At 43.2% G+C, this 19,644-nt stretch overlaps 1 protein-coding gene across 4 annotated transcripts in view; it reads right to left on the bottom strand.

Annotated features, from left to right (window-relative positions):
- Positions 1–19,644, bottom strand: part of LOC142074869 (ubiquitin-associated protein 1-like) — a 42,872-nt gene that overhangs the window by 6,078 nt on the left and 17,150 nt on the right. For 2 of the 4 annotated variants that reach the window (XM_075135789.1, XM_075135788.1), the window contains exons 2-7: positions 17,721–17,761; positions 12,990–13,114; positions 9,512–10,441; positions 5,558–5,593; positions 4,923–5,120; positions 3,349–3,450 (exon numbers count right to left, since the gene is read on the bottom strand). In XM_075135789.1, coding sequence (XP_074991890.1) covers positions 3,349–3,450; positions 4,923–5,120; positions 5,558–5,593; positions 9,512–10,441; positions 12,990–13,114; positions 17,721–17,754 — 1,425 coding nt within the window. In that variant the 5' untranslated portion in view covers positions 17,755–17,761. Of the gene's footprint in view, positions 1–3,254; positions 3,451–4,922; positions 5,121–5,557; positions 5,594–9,511; positions 10,442–12,989; positions 13,115–14,066; positions 14,224–17,720; positions 17,762–19,644 lie in introns of all 4 variants that reach the window. The other 2 variants (XM_075135791.1, XR_012670734.1) reach the window with 2 other exon arrangements.

The raw sequence follows: 19,644 nt of genomic DNA, 5'->3' as shown, positions 1-19,644 counted from the left end.
GTCTCATGTCCTCTCCGTGGTCAAGCAGGTAAAACCACAGGGTGCCCCGTGGTGTGTATCTTCCATATCCTCCCACTTGAGCAGAAAAACACTGACTCCTAATGGCTGAGATACTGGTCCGTACAGGTGGAGAATAGGACATATCCTCTTTGAGTTGCTGGACCTCCCGCGACAGTTTCTCCACAGCCGAGACAAGGGAGGAGGAGACAGTTTCTTCGTATTCCTGGAGTCTGCTAACCATGTCATCCACCATTGGTGCTTCTTCCTCTGCCCAGGACAGTACTGCCAACGAACTGGCATACAACGCTGGTGCGCTCCGTACCAACTTCCTCCACATGGGTCGGGTGCACTGGACTTCATCTGGATCTTTGGGCGTTTGGTCGTTGTCCAGGTCACTATAAACAACCTCCAGCACGTCTAATTCTCTCAGGTACTGGATACCTCTCTCCATAGTGGTCCATTTGCTTGGGCAATATATAACATCTTCCTTGAAGGGATACCTTTCCTTCACGCCTGACAGCAGTCGCCTCCAGAGGCTGAGGGCCTGTGCCCTTTTTCCAAGCGCTTTGTCAATGTCCCCTTCCCTACCAAGGGATCCCAGCTGTTTGGCCTCCTTCCCCTCTAATTCCAGGCTACTGGCCCCATTATCCCAGTATCGGAGCAGCCAGGTAACAATATGCTCGCCTGGATGACGGCTGAAATCTTTCCGCATATCTCAACTCACTCAGGGATAGGGATCGGGTGGTTTCCTTCTCGTTTACAAGTTCTTCCTCTTCCCCTCCCCTCCTCGTGATGGCCCTGCTTTTCCATCATCCCTTTCTAAACGACTTGACTTCTGCTTACAGGATTTATTCTTCTGTACAGGGACAACGGATACCAGCAAGGGTTGGTCCTCTGGTTCAGCTGTAGTGCCCGTCGCGGGGGTTGGAGTAGCCGCAGTGCCCATTGCAGGGGTTGGAGTAGCCGCAGTGCCCGTCGTTTTGTCATCAGATCCGGAGACCTTCTCTCCCCCTTGAGGGTTCTGAACAGTGTTGAACAGGGCTCGGTAGGCAAGGGCCAGGCCCCAGCACGTTGCAGTAATCTGGGTCCCTCTGGAATTGCCAGGGTGACAGTATACTTTTTCCAAATATTTTACTAGTTTTTCAGGATTCTGCACTTGTTCAGGAGTGAAGCTCCAAAACATTGGAGGTGACCACTGTCCTAGGCACTTGCCCATACTATCCCAACACACCCTGCCACTCATAACTATCCAGCCTCGGGGCAGATCTCTGGGTGGTATTCTTAAAGAGTTGTTTAATCTTAAACAAGGCCTGAAACACATTCAGGAGACATAGCAATAGGAACACGCTGGTTTGAGCATCCCAAGGATATTCAAAATCCTCAAGAGCTATTGTAATCAGCCTGGAGGAGAAGGGGAAGGTCAAGGAAGCTGTCTCCCCCGTAAATTGGCTCTCCGAGGAGAAGGGGTAAAAAGTGTAATTATTAATAGTTTCCAAAAGATAGCTCCCGAAGAACAGGAATGACGGCAGTGCTGAGTAGTCTCCTGATGAATAATTTTATCATACCATAAACCAGTGTCACACAGTATAGCAAAGCAATGACCTTAATCCATTTCCCAGAGATGACCAACCCCACATAAATACTGATAATCAGCAGTATAGACAGCCAGTAAGGTGCTACAGACCAAAACTCCAAGAACAGATCCAACAACTCTGAGAGCAAATAAACCAACACCGTGACCAGCGACTACTAAACTGATATAATGAATGCTTATAACAAATTTCTTTTAACCCGTTCGGGTCAACTGTGTTATCTCAACCCTTCATGCCCCATGTTGGGTGCCAAAAAGGACTGTCGTGGTTTAACCTGGCAGGCAGCCAAATACCATGCAGCCACTCGCTCACTCCCGCCCCGCAGTGGGACAGGGAGAGAATCGGAAGGGTAAGAGTGAGAAAAACTCGTGGGTTGAGATAAAGACAGTTTAATAGAACAGAAAAGGGAAAATAATAATAATAGAATATAGAAAATGAGTGATGCACAATGCAATTGCTCACCACCCATGCTGACTGATAACCAAGTAACGATCGCTACTTCCTGGAACACGCCTACCATTCATATACTGAGCATGACGTCACATGGTATGGAATACTCCATTGGCCAGCTGGGCTAGCTGTCCTGGCTATGCTCCCTCCCAATGCTTGGTGGGTTTTTTTCGTTTTGTTTTATTTTTTGTTTGTTTGGTTGGTTTTTTTTGTTTTTTGGGTTTTGTTTGTTTGTTTGTTTGTTTTTAAGCTGAATGTCCTTGACTAGCAGGGCACTTAGCAACAACTGAAAACATCAGTGTGTTACCAACATTCTTCTCATACTAAATGCAAAACACAGCATTAGGAAGAAATTTAACTCTATCCCAGATGAAACCAGGACACTGTGTACGATACTACCAACATCAACCACAAACCTACCTGAGCTTTGAAAAAAAATAAAGTGGCAAGAAGTGAATCAGCTGATCAGACTTTTATGAACCTTCTGCCATTTACAGTGCCTCCACTCCATTCCAGGGGAAAGAAAAAAAACCAAAAACAAGCAAGCAGATTGAAATGGGCAATCAGGGGATTAGTAATTTCCAATTTGGGGTTAAGCCCCTATCAAATGTCACTTCTCCCATCTTGACACTGTTGTTCCTCTGTTTACAAGCTCATCACTAAGTCCAAGAAGGCAGGAAGGCATGCATACATCTGGGGGGGTTGGGTTGCAGCTCTAAAGATTTCATATGATAACTTGGCACACCACAGGCTGCCAGTCTTCAAAAGATCCTGATGTCCTCTGCCTTGACTACCTGCTCCTGCCTCTATACCTTTGGTGCTGGTAGAGCAGCCAGACTATGAACCAGACCCCAAACCCCGTATTTCCCAGCTTCTTCCAGAGCAAGCCCTAGCCCAATCGGCTGAGCAGCCATGCAGATGCGTTTGTATACGGGAGAAAATTCACGGCCAGGGGAGGCTGGCACGGTTCGAAAGATAATTTGCTGCTTTGAAATTAACTGTCTCTGTACCAAGCACTTCACCCACAAAGAACTCTGGGTTCAAAACATTACAACCAGAATAAGCAAGGTCTTTAAAAAATCCTGTCACCATAAAAATGCATGCAAGTGAGTGATAAAAAGTGCAGAAGAACTCTAATGCTTTAACACGTATTTGCTTTATCACTGCAAGGATGTCCTTTGGCAGTCAGTTTTGGAAACAAGGCGGCATTACCAAGAAAGCCAGAATTGCATCAGCCAGAGGAACTGCTGCTGGAATTCCCGATCATGGCGCATTCTCTTTACTGCTTAGCACGTTGCGCCCTCACCTTCTCCTCTGAACACTGGTGCATTTCCAAAGCTGCTTCAACAAGAAGTGGATCAAAGCCCTTCTCACAAAGCTGTCCATGTGCAAACAGGTAATCCAAAACCTGTGGGAAATGAAGAAAAGGAACTAAGTTTGCAGAGTGGCATTCGCAGCACGCGGTTGAATACCATCTCTGTACTTGCAGAGGGGCTAAGCACGACTCTACCCCAGGCTTCACCAGGGATCGAGGTAAAGTCCTTCCTAGTAGAGTTGAGACGCTCTTTATGCAAGAGCTTCTTCAGAGAAAACAGACCAGCCCTTCTGTCCTCCTGTGCTCTCCCACCAGCTCTAAACGTCATCTTCCACTATAATCAAAACAGTCTCAGAAGCCTATCTTTAGCCTTCCGTGCCTGATCACTGAGCAGAAGGCAGAAGTTTAACTGTGCTTTTTATACTACAAGTTTTTAAAATGAAACTGTAGGTCCAGCAGTCAAGATGCATCAGCTTTTAGCTTCCTCTCAGACCGCTGCAAGAGCTGATGCAATCTAAAAGCAGTCAGCCTTTTAAGATCAACTCAGCATACTGGCGAGTGAGCTGCAAATCCCAGCTCACACACCCAGACACCGCTGCTAAATTTGTTATCCACCCTCAGCTTTGACAGGTACAGGGAAAGGTCAGATAGGTAATGGTATGAAGGCGAAAGAACGCAACCTGCAAATATAGCAGGATTTAAAACCACCCTCTTAAGGGCCATTTTTTCCATTTGGTACTACAGTTCACTGCAGCGCACAGCTTAAACCACTCTCGATGCGTAGGTAGTGGGCAAGCGGATCAGCTGCACCAGCAGAAGTCACTGGGACACTCCTCCTCCCCAGGCACAGTCCTGCCAGGCGATGCTCTGTGCAGCACACAGCCTGCCTAGGGTCAGCATGGAAAACTTGGCCATGCTCTCCCCACTTTAAAATGTTTGTTTGAAGCGGATCCAAGGCCCAGAGCCGCGCTTCACCCTGCAGCGCTTTATGCTATGTGACCTGGTTTTAGCAAGCGTTTGAGGCAACACATGAGGCAGGAAGCACCACAACCAGAGCACACAAAAGAAAGTCGGTCAGTGGTGCCTTGCAAGAGCCTTTCAGGGCTGTCATAAGCCTGCAGGGGCCAATCTCTCTACAAAGAGAGACGTTAGCATCGTAAACCTTGCTCAGAACAAGGGAAGTTGGCTGTTTTTTTGTCACATGGCACTAAGCATGGCGTAGAGCCACACTAAGCTTCCTTCAGATGCTTTTGTGGCTCCTTGGAAGACCCAGTACCTCTCCCAGCTTCACATGGAGCTAAAGGCTCATCCCAAGCTCGGTGCAGCTCTGACCCAGCACTCAAGCAGTCTCTCATCAGAAACATGCACAGCCATTCTTTTCTTTGGTTTTGAGAGCCTTTACTGCCAGGTGACAACTTCTCTAGTGGTTAATAGCGCAGCAGCTGCAGGCTGCAACCCCGTTAGAATAGAAGTATTCCCCCCTATCCATTTTGCAAACCCAAGGTTGTTTCTCAGCAGAATCAGCGTCCAATCAAGGGTTTCTTTCCCATTGCACAATCTCTTACCTGGTCTATGTTCTGTCCCTTCTTCTTCATGGCTTTCAGGACATTCTCAGGCGAGTACCCCATGTTGACGACCGTCTCTACGCACTGCCTCTCGCTAGCGGAAAGGACCTGCTGTAGTTCAGGAGCGGGGCCACCCGACCACTTTGTGCAGCTGGTATTGTTGGGCACTTTAGACACTGCGAAATTTTGGTGCGTTACCTAAAGGGGAAAACCCAGAGGCTGAGGTGATGGTCATCTGCATCCCCACATCCTGTTTCTGGCTAGTGCAGAACCAGGATATCCCATATAATTAATCCGAGAGGCTTTCTAGACTACCCTTAGGAAGTTACTCACTGTTAGGATGAAACCAAGCAGTATACATAGTCTGACTCCCACCATAACCTTTTTACCCTCAAAACAACAAACAACCCGGATTCTTCGCAATATACCCTCTCCTACTAGTGGACGAAAACCTTTCAATACCCAACCTTTGCAACAGTTTTGCCAAACCCTGTACCTCAGAGGAAGCATGGAGATTGCTTCCTTCACCCCAAGTTTACTCGTCACCTATGATTTTTTGTACTCAAAGGAACACTACTTCTGGAGATTTTCAGAAACGTGATCCAGTGCAAGCAAACAAGTATTTGAGAACTTACCACAGGGATTTCTGTTTCCTTGTAGTCTGGATGTACCTGTTGGACAACACACAAATAAGATGACTATAAACATTATGCACTAGTGAGCAGAATTTGCTACAGCCGAGGGAGAAGGGTTTTATGGGAGAGATCTGAGAATAAGTCTACAATACTAGGGAGACTTGTGGTCTGATCAGGCTTCCACACGTGAGATGCAGCAATTATGCAGTTGTGTGTAGTTATAGAATAGCCATCATAAGGATCGTTTCTTCTCTCAGCACTCTACAAACGGACTATACTCCCAGAAGGATGTGTGGCCCCTCACAATAATTGTAAGCTTTTTTATTCTGTCACTGTGACTGCTACATGTTCATACAGCTCAGTGTAACATGCTGGGTCCTGTTCAGCTCTTGACCCAGTGCTACACAGCCTACATGACAGTGATAATTTTGAAGTCATTGCCTAGAGACTTCTCTTGACTTTTTGACCATGACAAGGGGTAAGAGAAACATATACCCCTTTTCTACTCTCAAAGCACTGCATTTCATACACCAGATATATAAGCAATGTTGCACACTGGCTAAAAAGAGCATGTGATTTTTCTACCAACATCCAATGCTTGGTCCCATTCCCAGTACACCAAAAAGGCTGGGTAACGTTCCCTGCTGTACACCTGCTCCATTTCTGCAGAACCAGGTTGCCAGAGGGCAGAACCAACCCACCACTTTATACTACTTCGCCCAAGATAGCAGCAGTGCAAAGGCAGAACTTTGCCCCACCAAATCTGCACGTTTCAATTCATCCATTTAAAAGTCTTCCTGCATTTTAAATAGAATTAGAAAAGACTGCAAGAAATCACTCTGGACCAAGAGCCTCAGTTTTTTGCATTTCTTGATACTTACTATGCCAACATGGATTGCTTGAAAGCTTGTCCACTTCTTTCAGAAAGGCCTTCTTTGGGCCCAAACTAAACAACAAAAAACTGTTTATAGAAAAACAGTTCTGAGAAAATCTATTAGGATTTTGACAAATTCCATTCATTTGCAAAAAAAAACCCAAACCACCACCAAGGACATTTTGTTCTGCATTTCCAACCATTTTCATCTCCAAGGTAAGAATTTCTCTTCTAGGAGACAAAGCTGAGAGATCATATTCAGTCTGATGGACTGGTTTAGCCAAGAACCTCTCCTCATGGTGGTAAGCTCTTCGCACACACCCTCTCCAGGCATTTTGCCAGAGCAAAAAGCACTAGAATATGGGATACACTGAAATGAGGGTCTGGAGTAGCCCTGAAATCAGCTGGTTACCAAATTGAAGAATGATGCTTTGTTATTGATGCTGCAGCCAGGAAAACCAGAACTGCTTCTGACACCAGAGACTCAAGAGTCTGGGAGAACCAACTCCTCCTCCTCAATCTACTTGAGCTTAACAACCTGTGCTTGTGGGTCAGTGATTTCCAGTGGAGGAAGGAAACACCTAAAGGAACTGCAGGGGACAAAGCCAGGACTTGTCACTCAACAGCCGTGCTCCCTTATGTCTCAAACTTGCATTTCAGTGCCCTTCCAGAAGCAGACTTCATGCCGTGCTTTCAGTATGCGCTTGCACACTGTGCCTACTTTTAGGGACTTCGTACAGAGGCCGGGAGCCCTGCCTGCAGCTGGTGTGCCCGCACACATCACACTACTGCAGCGGTATATATTCTGAATGGTCCCCCAGGAGTGCCCCATCTTCCCGTAACTAGAGATCTCTGTAAATAAAATACATCATACTAGTCAGGTCTCTGACCAGCTTTGTTTAATTCCAACCTGTTGTCTTCACTAGCCATTTCTCCCTCTGCCAATGCTACAAGAAGCAAACCAGTGAGCTTCAAAAAAAGAGGAGAGGGGACCATCCAGGACAGAATCAGTGCAGCCTCAGAGAAACCACAGGTTTATTTCCATCCAAAAAATCCTAGATCCAATTCACTGGTAAAGCATAAACTCCAGCAGTAGCTCCAAATCCAAAGTTACAATTTCTAGTCTTGTGAGAAACAAAAAAAAAAAAAAAAAAGGAAAAAAAATCACTGTGGAGTACACTAGGACATATAACTGTCCCGAGGCTTTCTAAAAAGGACAGGCTTATTTTTGTGTAATCTTGCAGAAAAGGGATACATGACCCTTCTGCTCCCAGCCACAGGGATGACTGTGACTTCCTTTTATCATTTTCATACTCCGAGGATTTTTGTTACATTTACTTCAATACTTTTGTTGCATTTACTTCAATTTCTTGCAGCTCAGCTGTTATTTTCCAGCCACTGGGACCATATTATGGAAACATGAAAAAGTATAGTTTGATGTCTCAGAATTTAAACAGAAAGAACTAGTTCTGTCGGCATACCTATTTCTTGGTTTGTTACTTCCAAAGCAGAAATAGTTTCAAATGAAGATCTTTATCACTTCCCCTAGTAAGTCTGTTTGTTTGTTTATCGGTTGGTATCTTCCCTTACAGCATTCTCAAGAACACACCTTCCCTTTTGATCTTTAATAAGTTTTAATCCAGCATAGAGATTTGAATAGTTAGAGTGAAAATTTGGCCATCTGAACGCCCATCTATCTAGTTGTAAGTGATCTTTCATGTTAATTCCTAGAGATGTGTCATGTGTCATACTTCGAGGTTTCACCTCTGAGCTACATACAATCATACAATCGCCTCTCAAACCCGTGATCTGTAGCAGTGAGCAGTTTTCAGCACATTGCCTCTTCTGCCAAAGTTTACTGTATTAAATTTGTTCTAGTGATCAATAAACAGCTGTTCTGCTGTGCTCTGACGAATACACTAGTTGCCAGAATACCGTATGTCACAATTAATAGTGCATTTACCTAAGCCTGAAAAGAGGTGAAAGAACAACGGGAGAGAAGCAGTGTCACTTGTTTCAGAGCACATGGTGTCACATAAAAACCTACAGTATGCCAGTAAGATCACAGAACCTCTGAAGCTTACACTGGACAGAAGAAACCAGATTATTTTAGAGCCAGCTAGAGGATTTAACTATACAGCTTTCACTAGGCTTCATGACTATTGGTGTCCAGATCTTAGGTTCTTTGGGAAAAAGTCCACAAGCTTACTCAAATCTCTGTTCTTATTCACAAAGAGACAAAGACAACAGCTGGCGTGAAGTTAAGTGTCCTCAAAGTAATTTTAAAACTTGGTACAAGTTTGAGGAAACGAAGCATCAGCCTCCTGTCTCAGAGCAACCAACTTTAACATTAGCGATCTGAGATGATCCGATGATCTTCAAGATTGGTTTTAGTAACCACCAAGCAAACCTTCCACCCCCCTTCACAAGGAAGGGGGTAAATACCAGATTTCAGACCACCAATATTTTCCTCCTTTTAAAGATTAGATTTTAGAAGGAAGTCAAAAAGAAGGAAAAAAAAAAAAAAAGACGACTTGCAGGTCAATTGCAAGTACTTTTTTCTTTCCTGAATGACACAGCACATCTGTGTGTTTTAATCTATTATTGCTTCTATTCCTTGAAAAGCCTGCATTTCCCATTATTTCCAGCAGATAAGCAAGCAAGCCAAGGAACAAATCTAGAAGAGCTTTAACTCAAAACCTAATAGCTCTTCAGAATCTGATATATCTCAGTTGGTTAAGACAGAATGCAGGACCATACAAAGAAGATACCTTACACGCTTAGCTCAAAGGTGTGTGACTACAAACAACAAGAGCTGAAAAGCTGAAAGAAAAATCACCAGAATTGGTCTAAAAATATCATATTTTGGGGAAACTTGCAGAGTAAAAATCTGAGGTTCAGAACTGCCAGCATGAAGACCTGTTGGATTGATGAATTTGCCCTGTAAATTAAAAGGATCTACACATCACTCCCATTAAATGAAACTAAAACCATTGCCACGGGACATTTTAGAAGCAACATTTGCCTCCGCATCTCCACATCTCCCCAGCAACCCCAATTCTAATCCACTGCATGTTTACCGTAGTCGCTGTGCTTTGAGATGATTCTTCTTCTGTACAAACTGTCGACACAGCCAGGGAAGGCAGCCTGGATGAAGAGGATAATGTTGATGTCTCCATGCCACTGTCCTCATTTAGAGCAGAAAGACCAACCATATGGTGTCCATTCAGTTCACTGGCTTTACTCTGAGCACAGGTCTGCAAAGAGCTGAGCAAAGTGCCATTGCGGAGACAGGAGGTGCTGTGGAAAGTGCTTGTGAGCTTTGATGATTTCTGATCACTCTCATCGGAGTCAAGTTTAGGAAAGGACAGGGATTTGATATTGCTCACTGAAGTGATAGGGGACAGGGACACTTTGGAAGACAGAGACATCTTTTCACAGTTTCCCAACTGCGGTAAAGTGATAAAGCCATTGGGTTTGTGAAGGGGCTTGAAGTCCAGCGTGGCCCTTTCTATGGATGCCAGAACTTCCTCATCTTGCAACACAGACTCAGACCCACCTTTGGGCAAAGTATTATCTAACAGCTGGGCAACAATTGGCCCAGTAGTACCAACATGAATTTCAAGAATATTTTTTAACTCCTCCTTATCATCGATAGTTTTTAATTCCAGTTTATCAAATGGGTCTTCTTCACATTCAAAATCAGCTGGGTTGAAGTCTGCTTTTGGACGAGTTGGACTGAGAACCTTTTGCTTCACAGCGCTGCTGTTGGCTGGCGTGGGAGTAAGAATATTATTGTGCTGCAGGCTAGCAAGGATGGGGTTTATAGGAGGGGGCATGGCCTCAGGGCAAGGTCCCTCTGAGAATCCCATTTTGCTGCTGTCCTCTGGAGCTGTTTTCGAGTTCGCTAGTGCTTCTTCTGCCTTGCGTTCAGCTTCTCTCTGGGCAGCCTGAATTTTTTTGATATCTTCAGCCCACTCAATTGTTTTCTTTTCCAGTGAGAAGTCATACTGACAGAGGGTGGATGGGAAAAGAGAGAAGAAAAAAAAAAACATAAATTATAAGGATCATAGCCGCTACTTCTAAAAGCAACATAAGTAACATAGAATAAGAGCTACACGAATTACCCCGGAGAGGCATCATTTTCTCCCCAGCATCTCTTGTAACCTACAGACTGGCAAGCTAGAAGACAGTGGAAGTAGTACATTTTGCCTCTAGCAGCAAAACCCGTCTATAGTCTGGATTAGAATGTCATATTTTGCCCCCTTGCTACATTTAGTTTTGCTTTAGAGCTACTGAGGTCCCAAGAGCAGTTTCACAACCCTCCCACCCTCTCCCCCCAAGACAACCGATGTAGCAAGGGGAAGTCTAAGGCGTTACTAAATGGACAGTCACACCCAGATCTGGCACCACTGAACTACCACAGATCTGTCCACAAGTTATTCAAGACTACGGCAGAGTATTTTTTCATCCGAAGACCAATACGGTATTACTCAGTTCCCCCTAAAAGATTCCTAACGGACTGGATATTAGAGTTTTACACCCCCTAGTTTAAGAGGTATTGGTATTCTTACCCCAGTGCCAACAGCTCACCAGCCAAAGGGGATATACTGGCTACACTGACGATAACTACCTGGAGTAGCAGATTTTGCTGCAGTTACTGGCATGACAGGATCCCACAGGCTTTTCTCATGTAACATAAGTTCCTTCGGAGCCAGGTTCGCACAAGGCGGCATTTGTAAGCTACTCACTACCAGTTTACTGGCTGTAAACTGGTGTGGCTTGGTTGAGAGGACAAAATTCTGAACAGACTAAATCTACTTAAAGCTTTAATATCTTATGAAGAATGAACAGCCTCAAACGCTCTTTAAATAACCACAAAATGTTCAGAGAACACAGCCTACAAATTAAGTCCAGGGTGTAACCCACCTGTGACTCACAAGAAGTCATAAGATATCCTTGCCAGAATAATGGCACATAACCAAACAGGAGTGCTCCTGCCATGGGACTGCTAGGTCATACAAATTCCTAGCTCTAAAGAGCAACAAGCCAGCAAGGCTTGCTAGGCTTCTGCTGGGCTTTTCTGGGACTCGCTATGTGTTGTGTCACATCCCATCCTACAGTGGGCTCCAGTGAGGTCCTAGAGACCTGTTGTCTCAACTGTATTAACAGTTTTCCCTTCCCTTAGCTCCAAGACTCCAAGAGGTGTGATATACAATTTATCAGCAAGGTGACTTTGAAAAACAACTCACTGGCAGAAGAGCTGGGCACTACTCATTAAACATTCTTTGCTATTTGAACAGAGCTATCGTAGTTTTGTGTGTGTATATATGTATATGGTCATATATGGCCAAAATTGACCAAAGCCATGTATTTTTTTATATTAAAAAAATGGGGGGTATTTATATAAAAATATATGGCTTTAGTCAATTTTGCTTCCCTGCACTTTTTTTTAAACAGCTCTCCCTACAGCTGTAAAAAAGTCAAATTGCACTGCGAGATACATAGTCTACATAGTCACATCATATTATGCAAAGCGTTGCAATCCAACCAGGCATACTATACTTGAGCCTCAGCTTGGCAGGAAAATGGAGACATAACACAATGAAGCCAGCAATAGGACATTAGAGTCTCCTTTAGCTCTCTCACACCAGCTTAACTGGGCGGAAATATGTCTATTAGGACAATCAGGTAACCATTTAATGGTTATAATGAAAGAGCCATGATGTAGGGTAATAGGGTAATATGCAGGGCAGGAAAAAAAAAAAGGCAAAAAAAGGCAGAACCATCTACAGCAATCTGTCACAGCTGAAGTGAAAACAATCATCAATTTGGACTGACCAAAGAAAATCATGGATCCAAATGAGAAAACGTAGTTCAATTAGACTGTATCACAACCTAAATTTGGAGATTTGATTTTCAACAGTTATGCTAAAGCAATTGATTTTATGCTACCAAGATTTTATGGTAACAAAGACATGCTCCTCAAAGACCTGGAAGCTATCCATACCAAGCTGTAACCTGCTGGCCCTATAGCTGCAAAAGAAGTCCCACTCAGAACTACACAGAAAACAAGAACTGGAAATTTATTTCTTCATTCCACTACTGTGAGAACCCATAAAATATGGTCATAGAAACACTTGTTACCCTCAAACAAGATTCTGCAAGTATGCCATCGTGTAGGTGTATCAGTTCTTACCATTTTTCCTCTTAAAAATGCTACTCAAATTTAGTCAGGGTAACATTTAGACCTGTAACTATTACACAAAAGCATTGTGCTCTTTTGAAGTAGATACACTAAACCAAATTTTAAACCAGGCTTTTTAAAGTGATAAGAAGTAGAAACTTTTTGCACAGCCTATCATATTTTTATCTTTCTATATGTTCTAACAGATCTTCTGCAACTACTGCCCAGCATACGAAATGACACTACAGGACCAACAAGACTAACATCTGAACACATGTGCAAACTGTCACTACTTGCAATTTACAGCACCACATGTTGGGGGCCAGGAGTGTGGGGGGGAAGAGAGCAGAAAGGCAAAACACATCACTTACCTGGGCTTCTCTGACAAGCTGAGAAGAATCAGGCAAGCAGAAACCAATAGGTAATCCAACCTTCGCTGGGGTTCTGAATTTGTCTCCTATCTTAAATGGGACATCATCAAGATAACTGAAAGGCCCTAAGATCAAAAGCAGAAATTGTATCAAAAAAACTTACAAGTCTAATGCATTCACTGAAGACACATTTCTGTATTTGGGAACTATTTTCTCTCTGCTGCCCTAACTACATCAGGTGACTCAATACAAAGGAAGTTGCTTGATCAGAAACACATTGAATCTGTTTGGACTTCATTGCCTTGGTTTTGGGGTTTTTTTTGTTTTAGTTTGTTTTTTTGTTTTTAAAGTTCTAGCCCATAACTATTAAAAAAACCCCAAACACAACATAACAATCCATCATTTTTTTTTGTCATATTCAAAACAGGCTTTAAAATGACCCAGCTTTAGAGCAGCTAAGACAAACTAAAATCCAGGTTTTGGCATACAAGTAGGAAGTAACACTTGGACAGAAGTGGTCACAAGGGCAAAGTGGCCCAGAGTCTAGATGCTCCACTTTAACCAAAACACAGTGAAATAGCTCAAGACTATTTAGCATAGCAATTCTCATTTTTGAAACAAGGCAATCTAACTTGATCAGCTGTCTGATTTGTGATCACTCCAGTGAGAGGCCTCAGACTTATTTCATGGTGCTCCATCTGTCCTTTGAATCTATCACTTATACATGGTATTTAAAAAGTGTTTTAGGATGAAACTCTTCAGGCACCCTGCAAACTCATGAGGCAGAATCACTCAGAGCTCAACCACCTCCAAGAAGCCAGGCTATAGGTTTGCTTTCCTTGAGCTGCTGTGAAGAAGTATTAGAAAACCCACAAAATAAATTGCACTCAGTTTCTCAATTAACTGAAAGGGGTCTCTTGGATCACTGGTCTAAGCTTTCAGAATTACAGGCAAGGTTTCTGGCTGCATATATCAATCTGAAGTGTTCCTCTAGCACTCATTTTTAACTTCGCTTTGAGTGTTGCAGATCCAAAAAGGTATCAGTGGCAATATCTAAGATGGTGTTCAGTGACTAACCTCTTGCTCAGTGAGCTGTGACTTGCCATTTTTATCCGACCCATTTTCATACTCAGATGATAGTTTAAGTAGTTTGTGTTCCTTCACTGTTGACTCATCTACAACAAGGCAGCCACAGGCTCCAAAAGGACAAGCAGCTTTCAAAAACAGGAACATCCTGTTAATTTGGAGTTAAATGTTTATGTGCTGTCATCACTTGAGCTCTCATACTATGCACCACACTGGCTGGTCCCAGAGTCCTGCTAGGACACAGGCAGTACTTCCTCCAGCTTTGAAACCATCAGGCTGAGTAACATACATCCCACCTGCACCACCAGGACAAAAAAAAAGCTCCAGGCAGAATATAATAGTCTTTTCACTGATCCTTACTGAGAAACACACATTCAAGCATTGCAGAGCACAGCATCCAGATGGCACCTCACTGGCCACCAACACCACTATTTGCAACACAGCATCCAAATTGTATTTGAGCTGGCAATTTGGGAACCTGGATATGCCCAAGTGTTTGCTTATGCAGAAATAGCAACTGTGGCAGCCTTTGCATCGAGAGTTGTAAATCATGGCCAGGTCAGAGACAACCAGCTCTCCCGACTGCTCAGAGGCCGGTGTGACTGCTGCTACTATTCCCTGCTTAGTCCCACTGGCACGAGCCCTGCTCTAAGCAGGATGATCCCAGCGAAGCAGGATTACCTCTCTGCACTGATCTCACAGCCCGAATTGCTCAGTATGCAAATACTTGTCTTATTAGACCTATTGACACAGTAAGTGGTAGACACCTCCCCTCGCACAGCGGCCGCCTTTGCCTGAAATAGATACTAGCCACAGAGGGTACAAGCACACATTGTAGTATTTACATAGCAACACTCTTTGTTTTGGTGCAGTAAAAAAAAAACCCTAAACACACCTAGACTAGATGAGCTGCATTGATAGCTGCCAGTTTAACCTCAGAAGCTAGACTAAGGAGTAAAAACCTTCTAGTTTCTTCCCAGTATATTGATTTTTTTTTTTTAATAATGACCATGCTATCACATCATCTTGAATACAACTCTGCTACAAAACCTGGAAGCACACGTTAAGAAACACACCAGTAAAAAAGTAAAAAGTCTTTCTGAGGCAAAACGCCGATGCACATAGCATTCACTTTGTTCCACCCCAGTCAGAACAGTACTAGTCTAACAAAGTTAAAATCTGATCCAGAAAGCCAAGAACCCTTTTCTTTTTGTAAACGGATGAACCTTCTGCCTCAACACACTAATGGGTAAGGGTGCAAATTGTTTTAAATGGTAAATTCTAAAGCAATAAGCAAAACCTACATATAGAAAATATTATGCAAGCCACTGTTTCAATAGTCACATGTTCAAGTGAAGCAAAGGTTTTTTTTGAACTGTTATTCAATATGGCTGTTAGCCACTTCATCTTTTTAGCAGTGAAAAGCATACTGAGGAAGTTCTGAGAATAGCCCTGGCAAAACTGTACCTGTCAGTCTGATCTCTGACCCTGCGCACTATATGATATTCCTGGCCCAAGGAACTACTACAAGGGTAAGATTTCTCTCTGCTTTAGTGTAATGTGGAAATCACTGGCCAACTCACAGAAGTGTCCTCCAGTTTGGTAGCAAAATGGAAACATTTCAGATAAGACCAGTTACCAGTTATCAATGGGGAAGAGTTTTGAAACCAAGTGGAACTTAGTTTTTGTGGTCACACAAACCACACATACATAATTTTCAGAAACTGGAGTTAAAAGCTTTCAAGTTGTGTAGTGACAGTGACAATACAACAATATTAATGTACTGCACTTGGTATAACCCACGTTTGTTGTGCAACGGATGAGAGCTGCATTTCCAGATGTCACTAATTATTAGAACTTAAGCTTGAACTTCCAATTATTCAAGTGACAGGAGAACATTTGAAGTTACACACTTAGGCATAGTTACAGTTGTATGCTAAGAATACCCTTCAAGACAGGAAAAGGGTTCCTCCCTCTCCACCCATACCTTATATTCTCATCTTCGTCTCCATCTGAACACGGTCCTGAGCAATCTGCTCGAGGTGGCTCTGCTTGAGCAGGTTTGGACATGATGATCTCCAGAGGTCCCTTCCAACCTCAACCATTCTGTGATTCAACAGCAATCCTCTAACCTCCAATAAGCAGCTCAACAGTAAGTACAAGAGATGCATCAACTATGTTGACCAATTTCATCAGCCTGCCAGAGACACTGAGCTGAAGGTAGCTGTTGGGCTAGATACTTTAAAATAACCCAAAATTTACTTAGTGGGATTAATTCTTAACAACCCTGGAGAAGACTGAAACAATTGCCCTGCTGATTTCTTAAGACATAATAAGCCAAGGAAGTTGCTCCACTACTCCTCAGAAACAGTACGGTGACAGTGTCACTGGTGTCATCAGGAACAGAGGGTACACAAAAGAGTAGACAAGTTAACCAGCCAGCTTACAGCACCATTTGTTTTGATTTTGTTATTTTGAAGCCAGGAGCACATTCCACCACACAGTACTGTTTTGAGAAATATTTAAGACAGGTTGAATTCTAGCTTCAAGTAGTGTCTTTGCTAGTCTGGTCTAGGAAGCAGAAGAGAGAAATAAAAACAGACTCAAAAGACAAGCAGTTCCGAGTGTTCACAGAGACCATTCACAGATACAAGAGCAACTCCTGAAGAGATGGCAGCTATCTAATAAAGAAATTAATCGACTTGCAGCAGGATCACTGGGCCACAGCAAAAGGAGACCATCTAAAAATTAAGTTTTGATAGGCCATTTTTATTAATCCTTAACCATGTATGTAAGTGAGGCATTTCTTATTCTGTACTTCAACTTTACACTGGCAAGACTGAATAAAAAGCACAAGGAAAAATGGAATTCCCCAGGACCCTCTTATCTGAAAGATTATCCAGGAAGATCAAGGCTGAGTTTCTAAAAGCAGAAGTTTCTATAGCATGAAAAGTCATGTTAGAAATTTCACATGAACCTCCTAGTACTGCCTTGAATGATTAGTGATTTGAAGAACCTACATACAACAAACTGAACTTCCATGTTCCACAGAAATATTAATCCTCTCAAATTATACCCCATTTTCTAAAAGATAAGCACATATACAGGGCAATAATTTTTATTATACCAGTATCTGCATGACACTACGCATCTCAAATGTAGAAGATACTCTCTTCTTCACTTGCCTGCTGAACCAGATTAGTCCAATTTAGGAAAAAAATTCACTGCTGAGCAAAAAGCAAGCATAGCTCAATGATATATTAAAAGCTTCACTTTCAATCCAACTTCTCATGTGACTTCCATAGAAAGGAGCTACGGACCTAGTGTCCACTTCAGCAAACATCAGATCAGCATCACAACTGCAGTTCAGCTTTGATTTTGAAGGGGGAAGTGGAAGAAGCGGAAGGTATTCTGCCATGAAGGGGTAGAGAACAGTCACAGGCTGAATTTCCGTTTAACCAGAGAACAGGCACAGCATCAGCAAGCAACTATGCAAGAAGGAAGCCAAGGCACTTCATTCCTAACAAAAAACTACTCAGAGGCTAAACAGATTAGTCTCTATGGACTGTCTACGCTGGGACATTAGTCAGCAGCAACAGTAGGATTCATCCTGTTGAAAAGACAAGGATGCCAAATTTCACTTACCATGAGAGTCGGATCCCAACTTCTTAGAAGCCATTTAGAACCTGAAAAACATTTTAAAACAGCTTTAACAACTTTGTACATGTAGTGACAGTGACATGCAGTTCTACAGAGTCTTATCTCTAGATCATGGGACACGTTGTAGACACTTGCTGTTTTATACTGTTCCCAAGATAGATAAGCAAACTTATTTTATAGCCTTGAGAATTGACTGAGCAGACAAATAATTTAGCCCAGGGTCTGATAATCTAAATGGCAAAATGAAGAAGAAAAACAAAAAAGACAGCCAAGAAGCAGCCAGGTTGATCAGGAAGGCAGAGAGTTCCAGATCACAGCACTCAGAGGTCGCTGTCCCAGTCCCATGGAGCACACCCTGCCTCCCGCGGCATTAAGAATAGCCCTTCCTACTGGAAATACCACGCTGATCCTCTTCAGTTTAATCCCTGCTGCTCTAAAAAGGGATACTATCATATTGGGTACGCAGTCAGTTAGCCAGCGTGGCACTTGTCTAGACGCACTAGGTAATGCACGGATAACAATACAGGTATACAATAAATGGTACCATTAGGAAGATTTTTCGGATACACACAAGAAAACAATGCTAACGAGTCCTCATCCATTGCCCACAGAATTTTACTAACAACTTTTAAAATTTGGATGCAAATCCTACATGGCCAACATGTTAAACACAGAAATACCTACTCAGCTTTTAACCCAGAGCAGGTCTGTCCTGAGAAAAGAGTTGTTTTAGATAAAATTAGCTGTCTAATTAGTTGTCAGCTAAAACCCTGCTCCAGGATGCCTGTGGTGTGTTCAATAACATAACGGGTTCTTTTGCTAGATTACAAGTACATCACAAGATCTATCTCAAGACACCACAGCACAATTCTTCAAATAACTGAATTTGTAAGTCCTCCTTTGACATTATGCATGACATGCCCTTTGTTTCTGAAGTCCTCCAGCTCATAGACTGAAATGCCCAACAGCCATTCTTCAAAAACATGAAGTTATCTGGCACACCCCCACCAGCAGCTGAAAGCACAAATTGGAGCAGGACCAACATTCACACCCATCATTCCTCAATCGAGGTCTAACTCTTAGCCTGTTTCCATTGCAGATTCCTTTATGTTAACTTAAATGTAAACTTAAAGGAAAGGTGTCATAAGGTGAGGATTACAGGCAGCTTAGCTATTCCTCCTGGCAGCTGCCGACATGACTGGAGTCAGGAAGAGTCAGTTTTAAGTACTTTAGGAAAGTACCTTTGCAAAGGTCCCTTTCAACATTATGTTGAAATCAATAGGTGAACCAACCCTACTGGCCAGTGGGAATTCAACACACAGCTAAAGCCAAAGCTGCATGAAGATCACCTGGGTGCAACCAGACTTCATGAAACACAGCAAGCAGACACTAGGCTATGGGGAAGTGAGTCATGCTGGGCAACTCCAGGCGTACCTTGTACATAAAAGCTGTGTGTCAACCTGCTCGATGTTTGTCAGGTTCTTCTCAGCACATCTCACCTGTTCTCTCAACATTGGTATTACGTCCAAAACTATTCCACTAAGCCAAAGAACTGGTTTTGGCACTAGCTGACAACTGCTTCTCAGAAGCGAACAAAACACTGAGGCTTCAAAGACGTAAGAAAAAGGAGGTGAAACAGTGCTGAGCCTGCCATCTCAGGAAGGCTGTCAAGGGCAAAGCCACAAGACCACCCAGTACAGTTGCACGTCAACTACTAGAGCTGAATGGGCTTTACCAGTCCCAGTGCTGCAGAGGAGGAGACCAGACTGCAGACTACAGCACATGAAATAGGCTGCACCTTTCAGATCCGGATCACACTGTCAGACAAGCTGCTACGTTGCTAGTTCCTCTGTATGAGAGTAGCAATTAAAACATCAACTTAATTTGTTACTACTGAAAAAGCCAGGCC

This window comes from Calonectris borealis, chromosome W (assembly GCF_964195595.1).
Source record: "Calonectris borealis chromosome W, bCalBor7.hap1.2, whole genome shotgun sequence".
In the NCBI taxonomy this organism is placed as follows: domain Eukaryota; kingdom Metazoa; phylum Chordata; class Aves; order Procellariiformes; family Procellariidae; genus Calonectris; species Calonectris borealis.
Note: the sequence above shows the minus strand (reverse complement) of the source record. Positions and strands in the feature narration are given on the sequence as shown.